This window comes from Anoplopoma fimbria, chromosome 20 (genome assembly GCF_027596085.1).
Source record: "Anoplopoma fimbria isolate UVic2021 breed Golden Eagle Sablefish chromosome 20, Afim_UVic_2022, whole genome shotgun sequence".
Taxonomy (NCBI): Eukaryota; Metazoa; Chordata; class Actinopteri; order Perciformes; family Anoplopomatidae; genus Anoplopoma; species Anoplopoma fimbria.
In genome coordinates, this window is record NC_072468.1 from 2268978 (window position 1) to 2294892 (window position 25915).

The 25915-nt window shown below is 39.6% G+C and overlaps 1 protein-coding gene across 1 annotated transcript in view; it reads left to right on the forward strand.

Annotated features, from left to right (window-relative positions):
- ptprub (protein tyrosine phosphatase receptor type Ub) overlaps positions 1-25915 on the forward strand; it is a 147625-nt gene that overhangs the window by 39123 nt on the left and 82587 nt on the right. Inside the window, exon 2 of the mRNA XM_054622258.1 lies at positions 10156-10287. Within this exon, the coding sequence (XP_054478233.1) occupies positions 10156-10287 (132 nt within the window). The remainder of the gene's footprint in view (positions 1-10155; positions 10288-25915) is intronic.

A 25915-nucleotide genomic window follows, 5' to 3' on the forward strand; every position in this document is an offset into this window, starting at 1 on the left:
TAGTCACATGCATTGCTCAGGTGTGATTTTGGCCGTTTCTTCCACACAAACAGTCTTCAAATCTTGAAGGTTCCGTGGGCCTCTTCTATGAACTCTGATCTTTAGTTCTTGCCATAGATTTTCTATTGGATTCAAGTCAGGTGATTGGCTGGGCCATTCTAGCCGCTTTACACAGCCAAGAGTTTCCTTGGCTGTGTGTTTGGGATCATTGTCTTGCTGAAATGTCCACCCTCGTTTCATCTTCCTCATCCTGGTAGATGGCAGCAGATTTTTATCAAGAATGTCTCGGTACATTTTTCCATTCATCCTTCCTTCAATTATATGAAGTTTGCCAGTGCTGTATGCTGAAAAACAGCCCCACACCATGATGTTCCCACCTCCAAACTTCACTGTTGGTACGGTGTTTTTGGGGTGATGTGCAGTGCCATTTGACCTCCAAACATGGTGTGTATTATGGCATCCAAAGAGTTCAATTTTGGTCTCATCTGACCAGACTATATTCTCCCAGTATTTCACAGGCTTGTCTAAATGTTGTGCAGCAAACTTTAAACGAGCTTCAACATGCTTTTTCTCCAGGAATGGAGTCTTGCGTGGTGAGCGTGCATACAGGCCATGGTGGTTGAGTGCATTACTTATTGTTTTCTTTGAAACATCTCTTCTGATTATTCTTTTCACTCCACTTGCGAAGGTCTTGAGAGCGCTCTTTGCTTTTACCCATCATGAGATGTTTCTTGTGTGACACCTTGGTAATGAGACACCTTTTTATAGACCATCAGTTGGGACTGAACCAGCTGATATTAATTTGCACTGACAAGGGGCTGGATTGCTTTCTAATTACTGATAGATTTCAGCTGGTGTCTTGGCTTTCCATGCCTTTTTGCACCTCCCTTTCTTCATGTGTTCAATACTTTTTCCCTGTGTCATTCCATTTTATTACACATAACTTAATTTCTGAATTTATTTGTTTGGTTTGTATGTATGGATTACTTGGGTTGTTACCGACATCTGGTGAAAATGTCATGTCAATAGCACCTTTAGAAATATATTTACTGAAAAAAATGGTGACGTGTTCAATACTTATTTTACCCGCTGTATATATTTGATCAGATAAAGCTCGAAGCTCATTTTCATCTTTAGTCCCTGGAAGGCGGTTTATGAGTGATTGAATGTTGTATCTCCAGACAGTGATTTGTCACTAGCCTACAGTAGCTCCTTCAGTTTATCAGCTAAATGTAGTTAGAAGTTACATCTGTCAAGTGTTTAATGTGTCATATCAGCCAAGTCCGTTTACAGGTTTTGGGGAGTACTAATGCATATGTGAAAAAATTGACCAAGACCCTCCAGAGGGAGGTAAGATAGGTCTGACAAAGTGCCTCAGGTGACAAAGACTACATGTTTGAATATGGAAAAAGGAGGTAAGTCTACTGGACTTCTAGCCCGCTCTTATCACTGCTTAAGGCTAGTAGCTCATGGCTACATTAGCTGCTACTAGCATAACACACCAAATATCTAACCGAACTGTCAACTGTCAAGTTGCATTCTGGGAAATGTGGGTGCCAGGTTTTGTCAAGGAAAAGGAATGCATGGAACAAAAAAGATGATTATCTGGTTCTGCTGCAACAATTTTTATACTTATTTTAAAGTGTATATCGTCAATGTTACTCTTTCGATGTTTATATCTGAGTACTTCGATTCAATATAATTTATCAGCATCAATGTAACAGGGACAATATTGACAAAGTAATAAAGAAAATGGTAGAAAACAATTAACAATTCACTTTTGCTCTGTTTGTTTGGAGATAGTTATTGAGTCACCAATTCAATAGTATAATTTGAGATATTGAGGGAATGGTGTTGTTTCTTTTAAGTAAAGGGGAGAGTCCAAAGAAAATATGAACAATGCTGAGAGCCATTCTTCCCTAAAAAAGGGAACCAAAAGGTTCAGTAATTTAAGGTTTAGTAATTCAATTTTTAATATCTTCTTACAATATAATCTCAGTGCAGTCCACCCTGAAGCTCAACACTTCTACTGTACCTGTTCACCTTCTCCAACCCTTCCTTTTCTCAATCTGTTTCTTGGCCCTCTCCGTGTGACCGGGCCCATCCAGCCACCTGGGTTGAGTTATTAAAGCCCGGGGAGGCAAAGAGATGATTTCATTGCGTATTCAGGTGTGGGGATGGATGGCTTTCAGAGGCAGCCAGCGGAGTGCTGGGGAGGAGAGCCTCTGTAGAGAATAAATATACCTGTCTCCTGCTGATGCATCGGGCCACACTCAGTGCAATGCAAATCAGCCACTCTCCTCCGCCTAACTGCTTACAGCATTACTCACCCATTCCCACCTGGATCCCCACCAGCCAGACACTCAGTCACCACAGACTCGGATGAGACTGTGGAGGTAGAAGAGCTCCCAAGTGCGGACTGTTTTTTTCGCAGCATGGTTTGGTTCCTATTTGTTGATGTTGAAACGTCAAGCATCCATGCCTCATCATCACGCTGCATTTCCCAGGTGACTTCACAGGTTCTGGTGTTCATTACCCATCCTGGCTGCCAGATAATTAAGGACAGAGGCTGAGTTGACAATAAAGCAAAGGTTGTGAATGGGTTCTCAGATGGGTTCTCAGAGCACACACATCAGCTTTTACTATTTTTGTAATAAATGGCAAACTGGGTTTTAAGTGTTTTGCTATGTGTCTTGTTGCAATAATAGTTATAATAGTTATTCTGTCTGTATATATAATATTTCAGTTATTGTGGATTCTTTACTGTTTTTATTGCTTATTTATAATACTTTTTTTTAACTATGTCTCTTGGTTGCACTATACCCTATGCTGCTGTAAATCCTGTAAATGTCCCCGCTGTGGGACTAATAAAGGATTATCTTATCTTATCTCTTATCTTGTTGGATTGTTGGTTTCTGTCTCTAAGACATTGTCTCAGACAGTAAGGACTCAAGTTTTTTTTTTTTTTTCAAGGCACAGCTGTGTGTCACATGTGAGCTTCTCTTAGAACTTCTTAATTCTGTAATTCTGGAGACAGGGACATAAAAGAGGATCCCATAAATAAACAATAAGGCTCTTGTCCTCAAGAGACCTGTCTCCTCTGCAGGTAAACACTACACTTCCTGACCCACCATTACTGAGTAGCTGACAGGTCAATTTGATAAAGTTGAATATTTGACTTTTGTCCCCTGGGGCCCAAAAACACTTATCCCTATAGTTAGTCTGAAACAGACGTCTTCAACTCAGCGGATACTTTTTTTGTTAAGGTAAATCCACTCCCAAGTATGAACACTTGAATAGACCTTATTTAAATAATGAGGGCCTAAAAGTTGTGAAATGCACTTAAAGCTAGATCCAGAGTTATATACACCTTTTTCCATTCATGTGAATGACCTCGATACTTTCAGCTGCTGCATACTGTATAGTCCAAGTTTATGAAACTCTACATTGAGGAAATAAAAGGTCTTGGTTTAAAACTGCAGAAAGATCTTTTAAAGGCTGACACCTTTATGTGCAGGAACATCAGTTAAATCATTGATTGGCCGATTTAGACTAAATTGCAGCACTTTACTAATCGTGCTACTTTATTTCAATGCACCATGAAGGACTCTGCTCACTTTGGTCAATTTGCCACTACAGACTTTCTAAAGTGGACACTTTTTATCTTTACTGCATTTTATTTTTCCACTTTTCTGACACAGAATCTATGGTTGGATGATATGATGATGGAACAGTGTAAGACTAAAAAAAGTAAAATGTATATATTGCTATAACATTATTACCGTGGGGGGCTTTGCTGTAATATCTCTGGTTGTATGGCAATGTTTCGGGTCATTGAACAGGAATGATTATGGTAATAATGTTTTCTAATATAGTTTTTGCACTGATGTGACGAAGCGTTTGTGTTTGTCATGTTTTTAATTCGCTGGATTAGCCAAAATAGACATTCCTGTCTGTTTTCTAATCCGTTAACATTTTCTCAATTTAATTTTTATTTTAGAAGATGATATATTGACATTGTGAAATCAAATTTCATAGCCTGTCATAAAGGATTTTATCAATGTTGCATGTTATTAATATTTTTGCATTTACAAAACATATCCCATCCCTGCAGCCCAGACCTGGATGGGTCTTTTAACATGCCATTAAATATTTCTTTATTTTATGCCCCCAATAAGCTGTTTTGTAATACACTTGAGCAAATGTACAGCAGTTCTCTCTTTTTACTGTGAGGGGCTGATTTGGGACTGAAACAAGTTCTACTAATTAACAATCTGTACAATTATTGCCCTGTGGTGTTGGAGTCTACTGTTTTATTCTCCTCACTCTCTTTACTAAATATTTTAGAAGCCAGTGAATAGATTAACTGCAGTGTTTCAGATCAAAGGATTGTTTTTTTTATCTGTATTTAATGACAGATCATTCTTTTTCTTTGAAATATAAAAAAATAAGAAGTGTCCATTTGGAAATTGCACTTTGATGATAGTCCACAGTTGATATAGATGGTCTTGACTGTGGCTCTAATTTAAAATTGTATGAACTGTTGTTGATGCTGTGGGTCGTCGGCTCAGCCACACACTTCCTTTTTTGCTGTGTTTGATTTATTCAAATAAAAAGTTGTTGGAATAGTAACACCTTAAATAAGCTTAGGCCAGCGTCCTTCTGCTTAAAACATATGCAAATAAAGGGGATAAGCAGAGACAATATTCACCGCGCATAGCTGACACTCCAATTAGATAGCAAGGCAAGGGATTATACAAGTAAACAGAGAGAGAGATACCAAATCTAACATCGAGTTCTACATGTGACACTAACAACTGATATGTGCAGAGAGACACGTGAAGCCTTGATTAACTGCACATATACAGGTAGGGAACGTTTTATGTATCCCTTACAAATATGGAAGCAAATTGGAGGGTCTGGTAAACAAGTTGCCACTTTCTTTTATGTCCTTGAAATCAAAGAGGAGCTACTGCATCCATCCTCTGACAGTGTGGCTCATCACTTCCAGTGTGTAAATCCGAAGTTTATTTCCATTTGCTATAAAGTCAGAGAGGTTGTGTATTAATTTATTAATGGACTAATCTGTGTTGGTTCACTGCAAACACTGGGATTAGTGTTTAAACAGTGTGACAAAACCAAAAAGTGAAGTCACACTGTTCAAGTCTGACTTCAGACTCCCCGCCCTCAACATCTCCAGACCCTTCTCATCTCGCTACCTCTTGCTCTCAGGTATTCCTGCAAACAGTTCGTGGTTGCGCTGAATGCAGGGCACCACAGCAGGCTGATTTGGCCCTGCACAGCGGTCTGAAAAATGTTTTCTACTGCATCCCTTGAAACTAGCTTTCTTCCTGGCTTGTTAGTAAAAATTTGATCAATCTGTTCGTCTGTTTTGCTTCCAAGAAGAGGCACAGCATGTCATTTTTATAGGCTTACCTTATATATTTAAAATGATTGCAATCCTGGCAAGTAGATCAGACACATCGGTTAGCCGTCTCACAAACATTCTAATGATATCAGCCTTGAAGCTTGCATTAATATGTTCCCCAGAATTCATTTCTCCAAGCACAAAACAGTGACATTAAGTTACTATATTTACAAAAAGAGATAAATATTGGTATGAAATGTACAAAGCTATATATTTAAAGTGGAGGTGGATTTATACCAGCCAACAGGGTGAACAACAGACCGAACTATGAGACATGTCTTAACCTCAGCCATAAAATCTTGGCAGTGTCTGACTTTGCACTGGTCATTGCACTAAATTATGCTGTAATTATTCAGGTAAAAAATGGCCACTGACAACCCACACACCCATTGGTCCTCCACAAGGAGCTGAGGAGGGAGTGTGTTTTGTCGTGATAGATTAGCTGGATCCCTCCCTGTGTGTTGTGAGGAGATGACATTCCCGGGCAGCGCTTGCCTTTCGTCCCAGCTTCCTTCTTTAGGATGATGAGTCTCTTGTAGGGAGGAGTTTGCAGGCCTCATTTACTGAAGCAGCGGGGAATAATATAGTGCCAGCATTTGGATGTGTCAGGTCCCATATCTCTGGCTGTTCTATTAGAAATAGAACCCAGTGTGGGACAATTAACCCCTGGCCTCAGCAGCAGATCTGTGCAGTAATATCGCAGCATGGGGCGATAAATCAAACCCAGAGGGAGAAACCCACACTCCCTCCCCCGCTGGTTGGCTGCTACTATCACCCAATGGACTGAGCTTACACGATGGTAGATATGCTTGGGTGTTATCGTATAATCACTGGAGGTGCAAGCGTGATGTAATAGGTTGGCTGTAGGCAAGGGCACCCTGAGTGTGTTGGTGCTGCAGCGAGTACACCATCTGGAGAGAATCCAACACCTTAGAGCAAGTGTAACCCTATAAACCAAACAGCAACAACTATTTTGGTATCTCATGCCGGTTTTCTATCGGACAACATGGTTGTCTCAAAGATCAAACAGCAAGATTGTCTACAGCTCTTCATATAACAAGCTAGATATAACTGTTTCTTATTCTGCTATTTCTTGCTACAAATTCACTCATCAAATGGTGGCGTTTATATCCATAACTACCAGTTTTTATGCTGCTGGAGGCCTTGTGTTTTCAGGTTGTCGGTCCGTAGGTTTGTCGGTGATATCTGAGGAATGCATGTAGGGAATTCTTTAAATTTGGCACAAACATCTGCCTGGACTTGAGGAGGAACTGCTTAGAATCTGTAGGTCAAAGGTCACTGTTATTTGAGTAAGTTTTCTGCTGCAGTGCAGTTGGTTTGCATTGTGCTTGTAAAATACATTCTATTAAACAGCAAAACCACACTGTGATGAGAACTACGTATATATGATAATGAATTTATGCCTGAAACTTGCAAACAAATAGATATGCAGCATGAGCTAGAATGCTTAATATCCCTCTTACTCTCAACACTTTCAGCTGCTGCATACTGTATAGTCCAAGAAAAAACATTTCAATCAGATATTTGGTGGTAACTTGCAGAGTTTTTGGAAGGTTTTTGCAGCGGGTATAGTGCATGTAGTGACTTAGAGCTAAAGTTTATGAAGCTCTACGGTGAAACCAAGGTAGATAAAGTCTTGGTTTAAAACTGCAAATAGACATCTTTATGTGCAGAAACAACAGTTACATTATTGATTGGCTGATTTAGAATAAATAGCAGCACTTTACTAATTATGCTACTTTATTTCAAGGCACCATGAACGACTCTGCTCGCAACGCTCAATTTGCCACTACAGACTTTCTAAAGTGGACACAGAGCAGATTATGGCACGTTCTGTGTCTATTCTTTTATGTTTACTGCATTTACCTTTCCAGTTATTTGATTCAGAATGTAGGATTTGAGGATATGTTGATAAACAGTGTGAGACTATAAAAGAAAAATATATTTTGCTCTAACATTATTACCATGGCGGGCTTTGATGTAATATCTCTGCTTGTATTGCAATGTTTTGGATCATTGAACAGGAATGATTTATGGTAATCTTGTATTCTTATATAGTTTTTGCACTTATGTGAAAAATAACCTGTATTTGTTAGGTTTATAATTTTCCTGGATTAGATACAAGGATGATCTGGTTAGAATCTGTAGGTCAAAGGTCACTGTGACCTCACAAAAGACGTTTTTTGCAATAACTAATTAATTCATATGCTAATTAAGGCAGTTTCATACAAATGTCAAATTGTATAAAATGATGAAGTGATGACATTTTGAAAAGACGGGGATGTAAACTGCAACATGATGGGTTGGCGGAGGCATACAACTGCAAAGATTTAATTCTAGTTATTAAAGGAAATTCCGCTAATTCAGTGAAAATGACACTGCATTTACGGTAGCTGCTTCACAATAAAAGCCTTAAAAAATACTAAGCAGCAGCAGGAAACGTTTAGTTTGCAGTCATCAGTAACTTAAAGGCAGAATAGGTAGGATTTGTCGGTTGCGGCTTGTTATCACAAAATTCAAAGTTTGACCCCCCTCCCTAGCTCAACTACACTAGAGCATGTCCCCAGGTTGTTGTTAGGGTTATGGTGCTCGGCAGTGGTTTAAATCCAGCCCCTAATTCACACTCATTTTTGCATGAGCTTTTCCGCTTGGTGATGTGCTTTGCTATATTTCTTGTTTTTTTAGTGCTGTGTCCGCCAACTCGTAGCGGACACATAAAATGGCGGACACATTACCACCGGCACCTAGTGGCTACATTTTATAGAGTTTGACGCCCAGAAACGTCAAGAACACAGAAATACAGAAATTACAGGCAGAGAGCAGGGTCTTTCTAACACTCTGGGGTACCAAGCAGGAGCACAATGTTCAGCGCAGTTATCCCCTGCAGTTCAATCGTATGTGTGCATGGCTTTTTGCCCGCAAAGTGAAATTAAAGCAAGGTATATGGAGCTTGGGGAAAAAACATCCAAAAAAAGGGAGCTGAATTTAACCTTGATGTCTTTTTGGAGTATCAATCGATATCTGTTTGAAAGCAAACAACTATCCAATACCAAATGTGAAGTTGAATCAGAATTTTTCTCTAATACATTAGGAAACAGGGATACTTTTATTGATTGATTTTTTACGTTTTCTTTCTTTTTAATGGGCAGCTTAAACACGGATGCATAGAAAAAGATGAAATATATTATAGAATAGTTTTTTTTAACTGTTTTATTTTTTGTTAAAAGACATGACTGTATGTCACAAACAATGCAACAGTACACGGTATCAATGCCAAAACGCACATTATTGGGCTCAAAAATTCTCAAACGGCATCCAGCTCTATCATTGTGTAAATTGCGTCCTCCATTTTAATTTGGCCCATAACAGACCAAACCAGCAGTCGCAATTACCTGTTAATGACCGGAAGCTGTGGCTATCTTATACAACGGTAGTAAAAAAGAGAATTATGAATCCTCACTACAGTTAAGCCGGTGTTTTTCTCTGCAGCCTGTCATATTGAGACCATTTGTTTAATGGCAGATTAGAGAAAAGAATGAGCAGCAGTAAAGCTGCAGACCACATGGGTCACCTTCAGGAGCTTCTCATGGTTATGCCTATCATTAGCATGCCACGTCTCGTGCTGTCCTACTCCAATTATTACTGACATAGGCTCTGGTCTTATGGGTGTCCTGTTCAAACTGCCCGCTGTTAGACTGTAATTCTCACATCGATGGATTAATGTGAAATATGGCAACAGATGCAGAACTGAAGCACATTATTCAGGACCCAAGGACCATTAGAGCCAAAGCTATTAAATATAATTTGAAAAAATTAGCTTTTTGGCATATGGAATAGCAGGTTGTGAGGTATTATAACAATCACTACATTCCCCAGGGTGCCTGCTTTCCCCAAATGTTATTACTATTTGTATGGCTTTCTGCATGGCCTTTGGGATATGAAGTCTTGTTTGTGGATGCTTTATGGGAGGGGTTATTCTCCTCAGATGCAGGAGCAATTATTGCTTTGCCAGGGCTTTTGTTCCTTTGTGTGAGTCTGAAATAATTATAGCTCATTGCTTGATTTGTGGTTGGTCTGAGAGCACATGTGGACAAATTTCATTTTATACAATTTTGACACACAATCCTGTGTGAATGACATGGGGTACTAGACTCCCATTCAGGCTGATTTGAACATTCAATCTCTCAGCTGCATTGCAAAGCGTGGTTGGCTCAATTTGGTTGGAATATTCACATCAATACTAAACACAAGTCATTGCTTTAGTCTGAAAGGGCAGCGAGGTGGTCAGTGTGGCTGCAGGCCACATTTCATTGTCAGTGGATGAAGTGTACATTTAGTGCAGAGTGAAGACATCCTTGTTGTATGACTTTATTCCAGTTTTCATAAGAGGAAGTTCAGCTGAAATTAGAAAATAAAGCACCAAGAATCTGTTACATTTTGACTGCAGCAACAATTGTGATAATCGATTCATTTTATCATTTTTCAAGCATACATTCCTACACTCTTGCTGTTTTAAGGGGGGTCTGGAACTGATGGTCAGACAGAACAAGCAATTTGAATGAAAATAGAAAAGCGATTGCACCCCTGGTTTTTCTGTCCTTAATGTGTTTCAGATGTCTGTGAGGTAAAGCTATATCTTTGAAACTGAAAAACCATGCTGTGTCTTTCATTGATGGCCATTGTTTTATTTTTCCTCCTTTTTTAAGCGGCTGGCTGCACGTTTGAAGAGGATTCAGAGCCCAGTCTTTGTGACTTCACCCAGGGGGAGGAGGATGACTTCGATTGGCTGCTGTTTCGGACGTACAGTTCACCTTATGCCAGCCCTGACCTTCTGCGAGGTGAGTGGTCCTCCCCTCCACGGTTCTGTACTTGACTGTTTTTTAGGCTGGAGCCATTTTGAGTAGTTAGATCAGATGTTTTGTAGACATGCAGATTAGACTGAGCATACCAGGCACTTGGCTCACTATAAATGTTAAACACAGCAAGTACGAGTTCATGGGGCATGCCAGCAGTTGGTGTGTGCTTTGGTTTCCTATTAAATTGTCTGAGAAATAAGTGGACTTTTGTTTATGAGGCCAACATATTAGAAAAGTTCGACTGTATGCAAATCAGCCTTTATGGATGTCCAGCGACCATTATGCTCCAGCTTCAATGAAGCACTCACCCCAATTTTGTCTGCTTTCCGCTAACCCCAAGGAGAGTTTTATGTTAACCAGCCTCACAGGACTAATAGAAACGAGCATTTTCCTGCCATCATGCTCTCTACTGGTGGTTGCCAGAGGGAGATGGCATGCATAGTTTATAAGGCGCTCCTCCATCTCTGCATTAACAAATACCTACAGGGATCTGACAAAGAGAAGAGTGCTGTTTCAGCTTCTCAGCAGAAATATCAGAGGCAGCAGCGGCTTCTCTGATGAATATACCTCTACTGTGGAAACCTTAGTCCTTCGGGTGTAACCAACCAATCAATCAATCTATGATATGGTAATGAGAATTGGACCAATTCATGACATGCCAAAAACATGTATTTAAAAGAGAGAGTAAAAATGTATTAATGTTCAGGGTGCGCCAGTAATTTTAGGAGTTTGGAAGAAAGGACTGACATTTAATGTAGCAGATATAAAGATAGATTAACCAAGAGGAGCAGACTTACCGGTGACAAGATAAGATACAATCAGATACTGGAGACCATCTTGAAATACATAATTGTAGGCCTCAGGAAATGCTCAATTAATTTGGAAAATATGGACATGATTAGCCTTTGAAAAGGTATAAATGGTGTTATTTTTAAAAGCTGCATGGTTGTGATTTTGGTTTATAGGACAAACATTTGTTCATGTCCACAGAATTGTGAACTTGATAAATCCCATATTTAATTCTAAACTCACATCTGCATCATCATTCAAGCGAGAATCTGCCAGCAGCCACCTGCCAAATCACGGCATGCGATGGGATAATTACTACTTTTCCTGCACGAGAAGCAGTGCATTACCCATGTTCTTCGTGTGATTGATGTCATTGTAAAGTGAAAGCAGTCACAAATGTCTACTTGGTCGAACTGATTAGATTTTGGTGGTCAAACGTCGCTCTGACTTCAAGAACGCATTTGCTAATTCTGACAATTTCACACCAATGTCTACCAGAATAAAATGATGAAGTGATGACATTTTGGAAAGACATGGATGTAAACTGCGACTTGACTGTTTGGCAGAGGCACACAGCCGCAACGTGTGGATTCTAGTTATTCCCCATCTCTCTGGCTTAATCCCTGTGTTGACTTCTAACCATGTATAACATTGGGAAGCCAAGGTGGGGGGATAACAAGAGTTTATGAGATAAGGCTATTTACATTGGACCAGTATTAACTTTGTGTGGCTGAGAAACTGGTGTCGAGGGAAGATTAGTAAACACAGCTGAGATAGCTGCGGCTTGTGGCTCCCAGGAGAAATTAGAGGCTACCGTTCCCATGAAAGAGAAAATAGTCTTGGGAAATAGAAGATAAAATGCAGTGAGATCTTAATAGGAACGGCCCATTTTTTTTTTTTTATCACATTCCCCTTTATATTGAATTTGATCCGAGATGCCGGGTTGCCATTGATAATCTTAAATTCTTTCACTGTTTATGATTCATTGCAGGATGATGACCTTGTGGAGAAGAATGTGTCTGCATGTCAAGTGTGCCTCGTTTTCTGAAAGGCAGATTCATTATCTTGAAAAGTTATGGGTCTGCTGCAATATCCATTATAGTGTAGCGGAGTGGCCTTAAGGGAAAATCCATTAAAGACTTGATCAAGCTTAAAAAGCAGCTTATGGCAATGTATCTTGCTTTCTTTGTTCACCTTGTTCTATGATGCAATTTGTACAGGTCAACAGATCAGACATGTTATAGATATTTCTAGTGTAACTACAGTATTGATTAAAAGTATAACTTTTTCAGGTCTGAAACACCAGCAGTAAAAATCAGGTTCTTGTCAGCTCACCAGAAGAAAATAGGCATCTAGAAGACGATTTTTGGGGGCCTTTTGGCGTTTTCAATTTAGCTGGAAAAAACATAAAGATTAGTTTAATTAGTTTGATTAAAAAAAATGACAGCATTGTTTGATATTTACTGATATTTTAATCTTCACACATATTGAAACAACAACAAAGAGTTGCCTTTTTTTCTTTATTTACTGTTGTGAAACTGAGATATACATGGATGCAAAGGAGACAAGCAGCAGTGGAAAAGAAGACTGATAACTCCATGGCGCCTGTCTGCAAAGTAGTGACAATCTTCTGATTAACTGGACAGTTTTACCCATAGCAGTCCTTGTCCAAACCTGGCGCCCACATTAGCCACATTCTTTCTTTTTCAAACTTTTAGTCTTCAGCCCAAACTGATCAAGTGAGATAACTTGAGGCAGTTTATCAGACTTCACACAGCTATGTCTGGAGCCAAAAAAGACTATAAACCTTTGTTTTCACATATGCAGTAGTACTCCCCAAGACCTGTAAACAAACTTTGATATGTAAAATCTGTGGAATTTCCCTTTTAAATTCTGTGATTGGTATACGGCAGCTCTCACGGTATGTGAAAGCTGCTAAAATGCTCCCTATTGAACCCTCTGTGTAAGGTGTTCGTTCTTGTTCACTAAGCACTGAGCAGGCAAACATTCGCTCAGTAGTCCACCTCAGCAATGATAGACACTGTCTCTTGGATATGCAGAAATTGGGGTTTTAGTTTCCAGCTGAGTCATACATATATTCTCTGACAGAACTGAAACAGAGTGTTGAAATATGCTTTTCTTTTTTTTCCTCAACACATGTTTCATGCTAATCTTGCAAATCGTGCTCTACTTATCTTTTCTATTTCTTTTTTTGTAAATGTCTCCTGTGTTGTCTAGCTTTATACATACAATGAAGGTAACTTGCTGTGGTTCTGCTGCAGGCTCGGATCCAGCTCCATCTGGGTATTTGTACATCACATTGCAACAAGCTACTGAGTAAATTGATTGGCTTTTCTTTAACTACTAGCACAGTAGATCCTTACATAAACACCCACGGACATCCTAAATGGACTCTAAAGTTGGATGGGACCTCAGGTCTAAGGAAGGTTAGGACTTTAATTGTCCTGGGGTCATGGCCAGGTCAATGGGTGAATACTGTAGTAACAGGCTCAATGTAATGACTTTAACAGAGCTAATCCATTCAGTAAAACACACTGTATCTTTGGCACCCTCTACCAGTCGGCTATGGAGGGCAATGCCATATCTTCTGGTCTTTACTATCTGTCACCTCTCACCCCTGCCTGGCCCTCGGGCGCACACTGCTGACCAGCTGCACACAAGTCCATGCGTGTCATTGACGGCGACCCGAGATTCAGTGAAAGGAGGAGGCAGAGCGAGGAGACAGATGCATCTGCTGTGTGAGAGGCGTTGTTATCAGAGCTGACCAGCCATCCTCACTGGTTTAATACTCTATTACACTGCCTATCTCCACCTTTCCCCTCTGGCTGTCTGCATTCTCCATATATATGCAGTATATATCATCTCATTTATAAGGTCTCCATTTATTGTAGACTCCAAATTCGGTTAGTTTTGCTCCTATTACTCTGCATTTTTGGACAGATAATACACTTTATAGCTTGTAGATTTGCAGCTTGACTTGTAGGGAAAATGGTTGTTATAAATTGCCTTTAGATTTTAGGAGAAATTTTCGATTTAGTCTTTTTGTTTGGAAACAATGCAATGTGTTATAGATATCTATCTGCTGTTATATGACAGATTTGATCTAAATGCAATTTTCTGACCAGTCTTGCAATTATTTTTGCAATTTAGATTGTTTTTGTTTTCTATAAATTAAACTACAGGCCTGTATTTGTTATTTATTTAGAAGAAAACTATATGATTGTACCAAACACAATCAGAGGTTTAACGTATGTCTACAGAAATATAACTGAATATTTTAATGTATTTATATGTTCATAAATAGTGAAGTTGCTTGTTGTTATGGACGAGTCAGAGAAAAGTCAACTTGTGAGTAAACATACCTACCCTTCAGGCATCCATCAAAAGCCAAATCACATGAAAGCACACTGCCTGACTTCTGCTGAAGGAGGATATCCAAGTGAGCGTTATAGAGAGGAATGCAGAACATTGTTGTCATTGCTTACCTCATTCAACTACCTCTCATTCACATGGAAGAGAGTACCTAACATTATCATTATGAACGGAAACAACAAACATGTCTATTGTTGGTACTAACAGCTGTCAACCTTGCATGATAGTATTAGGACAGCCACACAGACAGGATTGTTTTTCTTTTTTGTGGGATGTCAAGCGAAATTTAACAAATATCTCAAAATGATTCTAAATAAATTTCCAAACCAAGCTTTCATCGTTCATTATAAATGGGGAAATCGACAGTTGCCAGCTTAAACTTTCACTTGTGACAGTTCTTTAAGACACCGTTAATTATCTAAGTTGTGACCTTTTGTCATTTTTAAGTTGCATGCTTTTAAAATTGCAATTTCTAAACCTCATTACTGTGTCTTAGCATGTCATAGGAAAATAACTGGTAGTTCAGAAAGTTTTAAAGAAACTTTCCTCTCTTAAGTGATGAATATATTTTTTTTTATCATGTTTTGAAAAAAATTACTGAGGACCTGAAAGGGAGAGCACCCATATGGAGCTTGAAGACACAGTAAATAAAAAGTAATATAATGTCTTAAGCAATGTATCAGCTTCAAGGCTTAAACTGTGTGATGAGGAATAACATTAGGGATGAGATGGTCTGCTGGGTATTTTTAAGAATAGTATTGTATCTTTTGTTTAGACGAGGAGAGAAACCTTTTCGCATCTTCTTGCTACAGCTATATTTATCATTAAACTTTGGTTACAGAGGACAATTGTTCCCTTGAAGGGGGTCGTGTCCGGTTATGTACTTTTGAAGAGTCTGCAGGGTTTTGTTCCAGCCAAACGTTCCACCAGCTGATTTCACTAATTAACTCACCTTCGGTCAGAAAGGGAGGAACTAATTAGGGAAATCAGCAGCTGTAGTATTTGGTGGGAATGAAATCCTGCGGAGTCTTCTTTGGCTCAGTACCGGACACCCGTGGCTCGCAGGGATAATTGCTCACGACTCATTACCTCAAGGCAAAGAAGATCATGTTTATTGATCACTGATGTATTAAGTAAATGTCTTAAAGCTCAATCTTCTTTAAAGCCATCTGAGAAATGCCCGTCACTACACAGAAGCTTTTAAAATATAACAAATTAATTAAATTGTTATTCAGGGAAGCGGACACCAGCTCCCTTTATGCCTTCTAAACAAGGTAGAGAGGAATCATTAATGTGAGTTATGGAGAAACAATTGGGAAGAGCTTCCAGAAAAGACATTGTGCCAGTCGCTGAAGCCTGCATTCTAACTGGTATATTACTCTGGGACCAGTTGTTTTGTTCTCCTTGTTTTGCTCACCCACACACATACCACCCAGGTGATGGGTAGGTATGGTTATGCAGCACCGTTTTGGCTGTAGTTCCCAGTCTAATTAGTGTCACTTGAGAGGGACAGCTAGAGGGCTTTCATGTGTAAGGTTGTGGGTTTAACAACATAATTGAGGCCTGAGAAGCACACTCTGGATTGTATCCACAGCGACTTTCTTGGTCAGTCACCTTAACTCGAGGTGAGATGAAGTGGTCGTTCACTTGAAGCATAACGGTTCAGCTCATGAAAAAGGTCATGTGGTTCACAACTGCAATTACGTTGGAGCATATTTGCTGCATGAATTGGGAATTTGGGATTTTGCTCACACATAATTGGCCCTATTTGACAGACTGGAGTAGCAAGAGATTGGTTGTTTATTTTAGTCTTTTAACAATTTCAGCACAGTTTGTAGAAGATTAATAGTAAGGTAAGCTGAAATGGAGGTTTATAACATCAGCATGTGAGCAGTGTAGCTGTAGCTGTTTTATTTTCTATATTTGGTTTGCAGCTAGGCTGCACGGTGGTGTAGTGGTTAGCACTGTCACCTCACAGCAAGAGGGGCCAGGGTTCAATTCCCGGGCCAGACAACCTTCTGTGTGGAGTTTGCATGTTCTCCTCGTGTCAGCGTGGGTTCTCTCCGGGTTCTCCGGCTTCCTCCCACAGTCCAAAGACATGCAGCTTAGGTTGATTGAATTGAATTGATGACTCTGAAATTGCCCGTAGGTGTGAATGTGAGTGTGAGTGGTTGTTTGTCTCTATATGTCAGCCCTGTGATAGGCTGGCGACCTGTCCAGGGTGAACCCTGCCTTCGCCCATTGACAGCTGAGATCGGCTCCAGCACCCCCGCGACCCTTAACTGGATAAGCGGTTATGGAAGATGGATGGATGGATGGATGGTTTGCAACTCCAATAAAAGTGATTTAAAAATGATTTAAAAACATGTAGTTAATTGGGCAATTACATTTTTGTTTTTAGATATGGAAAATTGGCAGTCCTCAGTTATTAAACCGTTGTGAAATAAAATCTAACAAGAGTCCACATCTAGTACTAGCTCTTTAAAACTATACTTTTTTACCATCTTTTTTAGCGTGTTTGCATGCTAATTAGCTAATAAGCATTAAGTACACTAACACTAAGTACAGCTGAGGCTGATGGAAGCTGATGGGAAGGGGCACTTGTTTTGCAGGTGGTTGGTCAAACAGAAATTTGACCTGATAGTGTCACTGGATGAAGGTCAGGGATTACCACAGTTATTACATCTCATCTTAAGGGGGACATGAATGTTTGTAGCAAATTAAACTTAAGGCAATGTATCCAACAGTTGTGAGATTTGTGGGGATGGATATGGTAGCGAAAAGTCAGAGGATCAACAAAATCATTACGATTCATCCTCTGGGAACTACGAGTGTCTGTCCAAAATGTTGTGCCAATCGATCTAGTAGATGTTGAGAAAGCTCTCTGGATAAGTGAAATATTTGGGCTGCTGTTGGCCCTTGAAAAAAGTAACCAATGTTACAGTGATTCATATTCTGGGGACCATGAATGTTTGATTAAAATGCCAATTCATCCAGTAATTGCTTTGGTCACAGGGATGCTTGCAAAAATGTCCAGAATTTCAAATAACTTAATACAACCTAGGCTCTCTGTTACTTTATTTGAAAGCAAATGATTAACAGAATTAAAGCATCTTTGTGAATCAAATGTAAACACTTGAATTAGCGCTTAAGACATTTCTACTCCTAACTGATGTCTTTGAACACGTTCTTTAAATATTTGAAGTTTTCTTTTTTCTTCTGATATCCCCCTACTTTCTGCTAATCACACATTCCCTCTCTTACGATGTTAGGATTGGAATAAGCTTTGTATGTGTGCCTGGTCTGGATAGTTTTAGTATGTGTATTTGGAAATCTGTGCACTCCTCCTCTCCTCTGTGGCCACACTTTGCTCCAGCTCTCTCTGAATGATCATAGGCTTGTGGGCCTTGACAAGTTGTTTGAAACTAGTACAAAGATATTCCATGTACTTCTTAAAATTGTGTATATATATATATTAGAAACGGAGGAGAAAATCTTCATTTAATATATATATTCATATATTACAACAACTCATTCTGGACTACATTCGTTTTAAAAGAGTCGAAAGCGTCTCTGATCTTTTGTGAGTGCTTGAACACAGCAGATAAGATGTAAGAACAAGATACATGAAGATTTTTTACTTTGATAAAGTTTCATTCATTAAAAGATATTCACATTTTTAACACCTCCAGTGGCTCATCTTTGCTCAAGCAGAACAGTTAAGGATGGTCACCCTTATCTTCACTTATTTTCAGACCTTTTTGCTTTTGTTTTTGCACTTAATCATTATTTGCATTGATGGATTGATTACCACTTTTTCTTTTCCCGACAAACATTAACTATAATGATGCATTTCATGCCTGGGAAATAAATTACACTTTAATTAGAGAGGTAGTTTATGTGTTACTTCAAGGTCATCCGTGTTGGATGTGACTCAGTGGCCACAAGGTAGCACAGCTGATTTTGGTCGAAGGAAATAATTATTCCAGGGTCAAGCAGGGTAATCAACATTGGTCAGCTCTTATTACTTACAATGTATTGTTGTTGGGTCATTGTAACGTATTGCATTCAGTTGTTGGGCTGCATCTAAAATATATTGTGCTCCATCAATAAATGTTACATAAAACAGATATCCTTTGCATGTAGCACTGCAATTAAAGATTAGCCACACAATGCTTTACTATACATTAAATATATGCTTAATAAACTAAACTTATTGAATTTACATTACAGTCATTTAGCAGACGCTTTTATTCAAAGCGACTTACAATCAGTAGTATATTACATATCATTCACACTGATGACAGGGCTACCATCAAGGTGCCACCATCAGACTCTAACTAACATTCATGCAACATCCAGTCCACACCGATGGCAAGCCTTCGGGAGCAACTACCTTGCTCTCCACTACGCCACAGCTGCCCCTTACTTTCTAAGAACATATCTTAGAATAGTCACTCTTAGGAATTGTGTTCCTATTGGAGGGTTCTGAATGTCAACGCTGTTAATGCAGGATGTAGATTCCGTTTATGAAGCAAGATGAGAATGTAGTGAAGTGATGGTGGTTGGGCATTTAGCATGTTCAACTGAGATCAAAAATGATGTTTTAAATACTAAGTATTAGCAACCCACTTTTGCTGACAATGATGACAAGGAAGCATCAGCAAAATTGAAACACCCTTATGGTGCAGAAAAAACAAAAGGAAAAAGACTCAATAGGACATTTTTAAGGGAGAGCAGAGCTGCAAGAATGGTAAGGTGGTGTATGTAGAAGCCTTATCAGCAGATACAGTGAGCCTCCATAGAAAATTCTATTTTGAGATAAGCTAATGTCAAAGTGTGAAAGTACTTTAATGACAAAAAGTTCACATCTTGAGTCAACCCTGTTTATTAAAATTCTAGACAGAAACAGGCCCTTATAACACTAAACTCAATTGCTTAGGGATCAGAATATTGCACCTATTATTGCAAACTTGGTAACTTGCTATTTGAATGAAATTCTTCTTCTGCGCTATGCTTTATTAAATTGTTAGGCTCACTACTTTTCTAAGGGGAAATAAAATGTTGTGGTGAAGTAACTACCGTTTCATTGTAAATGCAGTGCCCTGTGTCCCTCTGGGACCATGATTCACACCCCAGAGGTCCCACTGGGATAACTGGTTGTGCCTTGAAGGATTCACAAAGTGGCCTCAGCCGTCCAACAGCTCTTTCAAAGCATCTACACAACCAATCTCCATCACACTTTAAATTTCACAACCATATAAGCATTTGATAACAATCTGTCGGACTCATAAAACATTTACAACCTTTGTTTTAAAACACATATCATTGAATCCTCTTAAAAGTAACTATCTGTTCCATATTTATATCAGCTTTCACTGTGGCTGCGTATGCTATAGATGTGTCATTTAGACTAAAACTTCAGCATATGCTCAAAGTATCCTCACCATAATCTTTGTGAAAAGTGCTAAACAATGGCAAAGATAAACATCCCTGCAAATTCCATGAGCTGAATTTGTATGCAGTCATTGATCCTCTGCTGTGAGACTTAATGATTTCAGTGTATTTTTCCTTTGCAGACGTAGTGGGTGGCAATCCAGTTGCCAGGAGGGGTTCTGAGTGTAGGTTATTTCATCTCCGTTTGTTGGAATAACATTGATTTGAGACGTAGGCTCCTCTTGAGTTGGCATCTGGTTTGGAGACTCATGAAGTGCCCTCAGGGAGGGTCCTTCAGGGAAAAAAAGGTGGGGGACAAAACATGTCACTCCCTTTCCTCATGCTCCGTCCTCATCTCTCATCCATTCCTGCCATTCTCACTCACACACATCCTCTCAGGTGCAATTTAATTCAGCAGTGTTACTATAATAAGTCTTGTCGTGCTCAACACTCTGTCAGTAATTGATATGTAGGCACTGCTTCTGGGTGGAGCCATTTGCATTAAATCGTGTTAACTGATATGATAATGAATGTGAGAGGCCTGATGCAAGCAGAATGTGTAACTGGAGATGGATTGCTATTTAAATTATACACAATAAGTAATATATTATATCAGGTCTCAGGGGTCCACGGCTCTATCTGCATTTGTTGCCTGTCTGTTACTAGGATTGGCCTGGCTGCCTGGATATAAATAGTCCGCATCACATCTGGCATCTCCTTCTTTATCTTCCTCTTTATTTTAATTTTTTTTTTGTCTGTTGGTATTTTAGTCAGCAAACAAAGAGTAAACACTGCATACCAATTATATAAGATATTACCAAACATAACAACATTACGTTTATACAGTATAAATGATAACCAAATACACAGCAGCTTTACATCTTGATTATTACCATTTGATACTTACCTAGTTATTGTAGTAAAAAGTTAAGAGGATATTTATTGTCTAGCCTCTACATAATCAATAAAGGGTGTTATGGAAAATCTCACTGAAACCTCGTTAACTGAATCTGAGCTTTTCCATTTTAAATCGTTGCATAACATCTTTGATAAACGGGAATTCAGAGTCAATGCAACACCCTGAACCGTATAAGACCATGCCTGATACATATAGATGCTGAGTGCACACCCTTCTGTGCACCTATTAACTGCTCATCTGTTAAGCAAATGTCCAGGTCCTCCTACCAAGCGGATTTCAGAAAATCTAGGTATAAATTTAATTGATTAGACATATAGTTATAGATGTATGATATAACCTCCCTAGAGGAAGGAACAATCAGAAAACAAAGAGTCCACCTGGATGCTATGAGGTGCACTAGGAAAGGTAGTCATATTGGATCTTATACAGGTATGAATTTTCAGAAATCGAAAAAAACGGGTTTGAGGCAGATTGAATTTATTGCACAGTAATTCAAAAGAGGGAAAAGTGCCATTAATATGACGATCTTTCATTTTTATAATGCCATTATCCAGTCCATAATTCAAAGGAGCTATCTAATAGAGAGGGATGGAAATGGTGGTTTGCACACAAAGGAACAGGAGACAATTTCCATGGCATACAAAATGCTGTCATATTGTAGCCCAGATTATAAGGGGCTGTTTTTCATCAGCTGTTTTTCATCTCCTCCCTTCCTTTTCCAATGAGAAAAACAGTACACAAGGAAAGGAAGAATAACATAAGGCGTGCTCAATTTGCAACCAGGCAGGTTGATCATTTAATTCAATGTCCTGACCCCAGAAAAACAGAGAGCTGGCACATTACAGGCCCAGTAATATTTATTTATTTACATTTAGTTAACCTTATAAGTCAATAGAGAACCAGTTCTTATTTACAATGATGACCTGACCTAATAACGCTGACATTTAAGCAGTCCCATGCCTTCGATCTGTGTTGGTCTTTGTTTAAAGTCCTTCCTAGTTCTAGAGGGTTTCTTATTCCAAAAAAAAAGGGTGAATTTAATATCTAGCCGTATAAAAATGGCGAAGCATTCAAGAAATTTGGGGAGAAGATTTATTTTAACATTAAATTTCCTTTGATAGAGGAGGTAGGACAACTGACCAAAATCATTGATGGTTTGTTCAAATAGAGGTTTGAAGTTGAAATTTATGAACAAGTCAAGATAAACCTATTCACCACCACACCCAGGTATTATGAAGTTTCCAACCAACTTGAATCGAAATTGTGAGAATAATAAATTCTGTGCGACATTGTTGATGGTGAACAGTTCACTCTTAGAAAGGTTAAGCTTGTACCCAGAAATCCTACCAAACACCCTCAGCACAGACATGATACTTGAAATTGATTCAATTGGATTTTCTGACATTCAAAAGTAGGTCGTATGAGGAGTGAGCTATAAATATGTGGAAATAGGTGGGAGAGGTGAGACGAAATCAAACGTACTCTGTGATGTGTTAGGAGGGGGAAATATCCGGCATGGTTTTAACAGAGGTATCTCAAAAGGATCTAGGTGACATAATGTCTGTTATGTGTCTTGTCTATCATTTGCCAATCTGTTTAGTATGCTCTCCATCTCTTTGCTTTTTTACCAGACTGCAGACAATTAGCTTCTCAAGCTTCGCCAAACTTTATTATTCTCCATTAACTCATATGAAAGACTTATTGCTTTTCAAATGAGTTATAACTGTATGAAGGGCTTGGATGAAGAAGGGACACCACAATGGACTGGAACATAGATTAATTAACTACAGAGAATTTAGGACTTTCTGTAAATTTAAATTAATCTTATTCTTCAAAAAATTATCATTCCTTATAAAAATTATCTTAAAATGACTCAGAGAATGTATGATCATCCTGTCATAAGTACTCCAATGGTTGTTCTGGCAGCCTCCGAAATGAGAGAAATTCATTTTAAGGACTGCCTTGCTTTCATGGGTTCTGTAGGATTACTACATTATGTTCCTCTATCACAGTCGCAGTCATTACTGTTTTTACTGCCTCCATCAAATCTGTCCATACCTCCTACCTTCAGAAATATTGACTGCACTTATCCAGTGAGAAGAGGCATAAAACAGCGACTGTCTTTTGCGATCATGATCAAAATGCGACTGCAGATGTCGGTGCTAGCCACAGCTTGAAGCCTCAAAATTGCTCTGGAAAAAAAACACCTCTCAGTATTTGTAGCATAACAAAAAACATCAGAGACGCAGAAGAGGTGGCTGGATCGCGGCATCACGGTCCCCGCTTTCTCTCTGTTGTTTGTAATTGCAGCGAAGAGCATGTCCCTCCGAGGAACACTCCCAGGTTGTTACAGCTAATGACTGCTCGGGGTTCTCCACTACGAGCTGTCTGACAGCATTTGCTCAGATATTAATATTGGACGATGAAAACGAGGACGATGGCAAGCGTTGTAAATTAGTGCCACACAAATGCAACACATGCATAAATAGACCTGGCACGTGCACTCGCATTCACTCCATCACGCATTCCTAGGATGCTGACGTTTGTTATGCATACACAGTAATTGATTTGTGTAAGGAAACATGGGGCTGCTTCGCCTCTGTGCCAGTTTATGTGAGTTTTCAGGCAATGCCATAAAGTGAAATCTGGAAGCGCTGCATCAGTTTTATTGTGACAGTACAATTATGAAGTTTCATCTCCCACTGCTATTGGTGCTGCTTCCTCGTCACCTTGCTATGGGCCCATGCTCTCTGTCGGGAGCTATAGAAAAAGCCATAATCATAACTTCAGTGGAAACTCATATTCTTTTATTCGCTTTGCTCGTTGTGTTTTTCATTGCAGAGAAAACAGAGAATTTCGGAATCCAACTTGTGGGAAACATAACGTTTCAAAGGCTTTCTCACGAACATGATTGCTGAAGGGAGGCAAAACCGCTCCTTTGGTCTTCTGATGTGTTCTCTTTGAGGTGGCAGGGACAGTCTGTGGTGCTCAGCTGGATGCCCCCTACACCGCCACCAGACACTCCCACAAACAGCTGCGGGATTGGGACGTTGCTTAACCTAATTTATTTGAGGCCTCTTTGGGAGTGGAGGAGTCAGATCACATGCGATTCTTTTACACAGACACACACACACACACACACACACACACACACACACACACACACACACACACACACACACACACACACACACACACACACACACACACACACACATATTTCCCATTTCTAAGAGTTTTAGGCTGTCCTCAAACTATACATTTGCACTTGTATCTCTGTTATTCCACAGATTATCTCTCACGATTTGCTCCCTTCCTTTTTTCCATCTCTGCAAAACACTTTGAGTTTTATTTCACACCCAGCTGTAGGATGATATTGACAATAAGATGACACTGCAGTTCTGGTTGGTGCATTATAAATGCCACACAGGCAGGCTGCAACTAAAATCTCATCTCTCTAGAGAGGCAAGCTGTCTGTGTCAGGGCAGGAGCAGTCGAACACCAGCTACCACTATCCCACAACCTGTGATCACTGTCGGCATGTATGCCTCTGGGTGTGAGGGAGTCATTTTCCTACTCAAATGTCTGCAAGTATGCCAGTCTCAAGACACTTCATCTAAAGTACTTTACAGTGTGTACTTCTTCGGTCGAACTTCAGGTGTTCTGCAGTCAGATAATCCCTCTCTTTACTTTTTTTTTATTCGAGTTACTGTCTGTCCTCATAATCCTGTCCTCGCCTAGCCCGTGTCAAGAAAAGTTCTTGAAAACACACACACAGCCAAACTTGCTGCAGAATACAGCCAGCCAATTAGAGCCTAATCTAACGATGCACAACAATTTCCGCAATGCACTGGCCTCTCTTTTTTTAATTGAATTAGGAGAAGAGCAAAATAAAGCAGATATTCCCTCCGCATTTCTCGGAGCTTGATTACAGAAAGCACAGACTGTTAAAAATTCCAGCGGCTGGGTCAGAGTCGTGCCACATCCTTCTACGATTAGAGGACCAGATAACCAAGATTTATTAGCCGAACACCTCGACAATTAATTAAGAAGCGGGCCTAGACTAATCCTGTTTCCATGGGCTTTTGCGGGTCGAACCTCTTTACGCTACCAAGAGGAGCAGAGGAGAACTTCAAAGACGAGGAAAAGGCTTAAATAAGCTCCTACATATAAGCGTGTGTGCTGGATACAGTGTAATTACTGTGTTTGTGATTGCATGAGTGTGAGAATGTGTATACAGTGTGTGTTAAAATAATACCCTGCAGGAGATATTATTAATGAATATACAGCATGTGGATGGACACATGGTCCGTGCCTGGTTGTTTGAAGGGTGCAACTGTAAATCCTCCCTCTGACGTCTTAAGCGTGAAGGTTTAGCCCACTCCCCAGTTCAAAGGCTCGTCTCTAATGCTGCTGGCTTTCAGGCTTGTCCTTCTTTGCTATTCGTCCCTGCGGCTCTGCTGTGCTTCATCTCATGGAGACCTCACGCCCTAGGACTCTTGGCAGGTCGCGGCACCACACAGAAATGTACAGTCTGTTCTCTTTCGGGCGCACTTGGCATTTGGTCTCACAAGACCTCCAGCTTTTTAAACACAAAACACACGAGCAGGCAGATGGCTGGAGTAAGCCAATCTACTTTGTGACTGGTGCTATTTTTTTTTTTTCCGTTACAAAGTCAAGTAAAAGCCCAGCAGTATTCAGCTGAAGGATCATATGTTTGGAATGGAAATCATGCAGAATATGTGGTCCAAACATGAAAGGGAGCATCTTATTTGTCAGGGCTGTGTTATTGTATAGTCATAGCTTATTACACACTGAGTGGAAGTAAAGGAATACCTGAGCATATGGTACAAAACCCATGAGGAAATATGACTCTGCTGTCATTATGACCTACAAAAAGTTGACAAATCAGAGGCATTTTTGCCAAATATCTGCTTAAATTTACTCCCGAAAAATAACCGCAATAAACTTGTGACAAAAGCGGGCACAGTCTCAGTTCTTTCTCTGTCAGGTACATGAATTGCAAAAGAGACGAGTGTTGCATCAGACTGGACCACACAGAATCATTCTGCC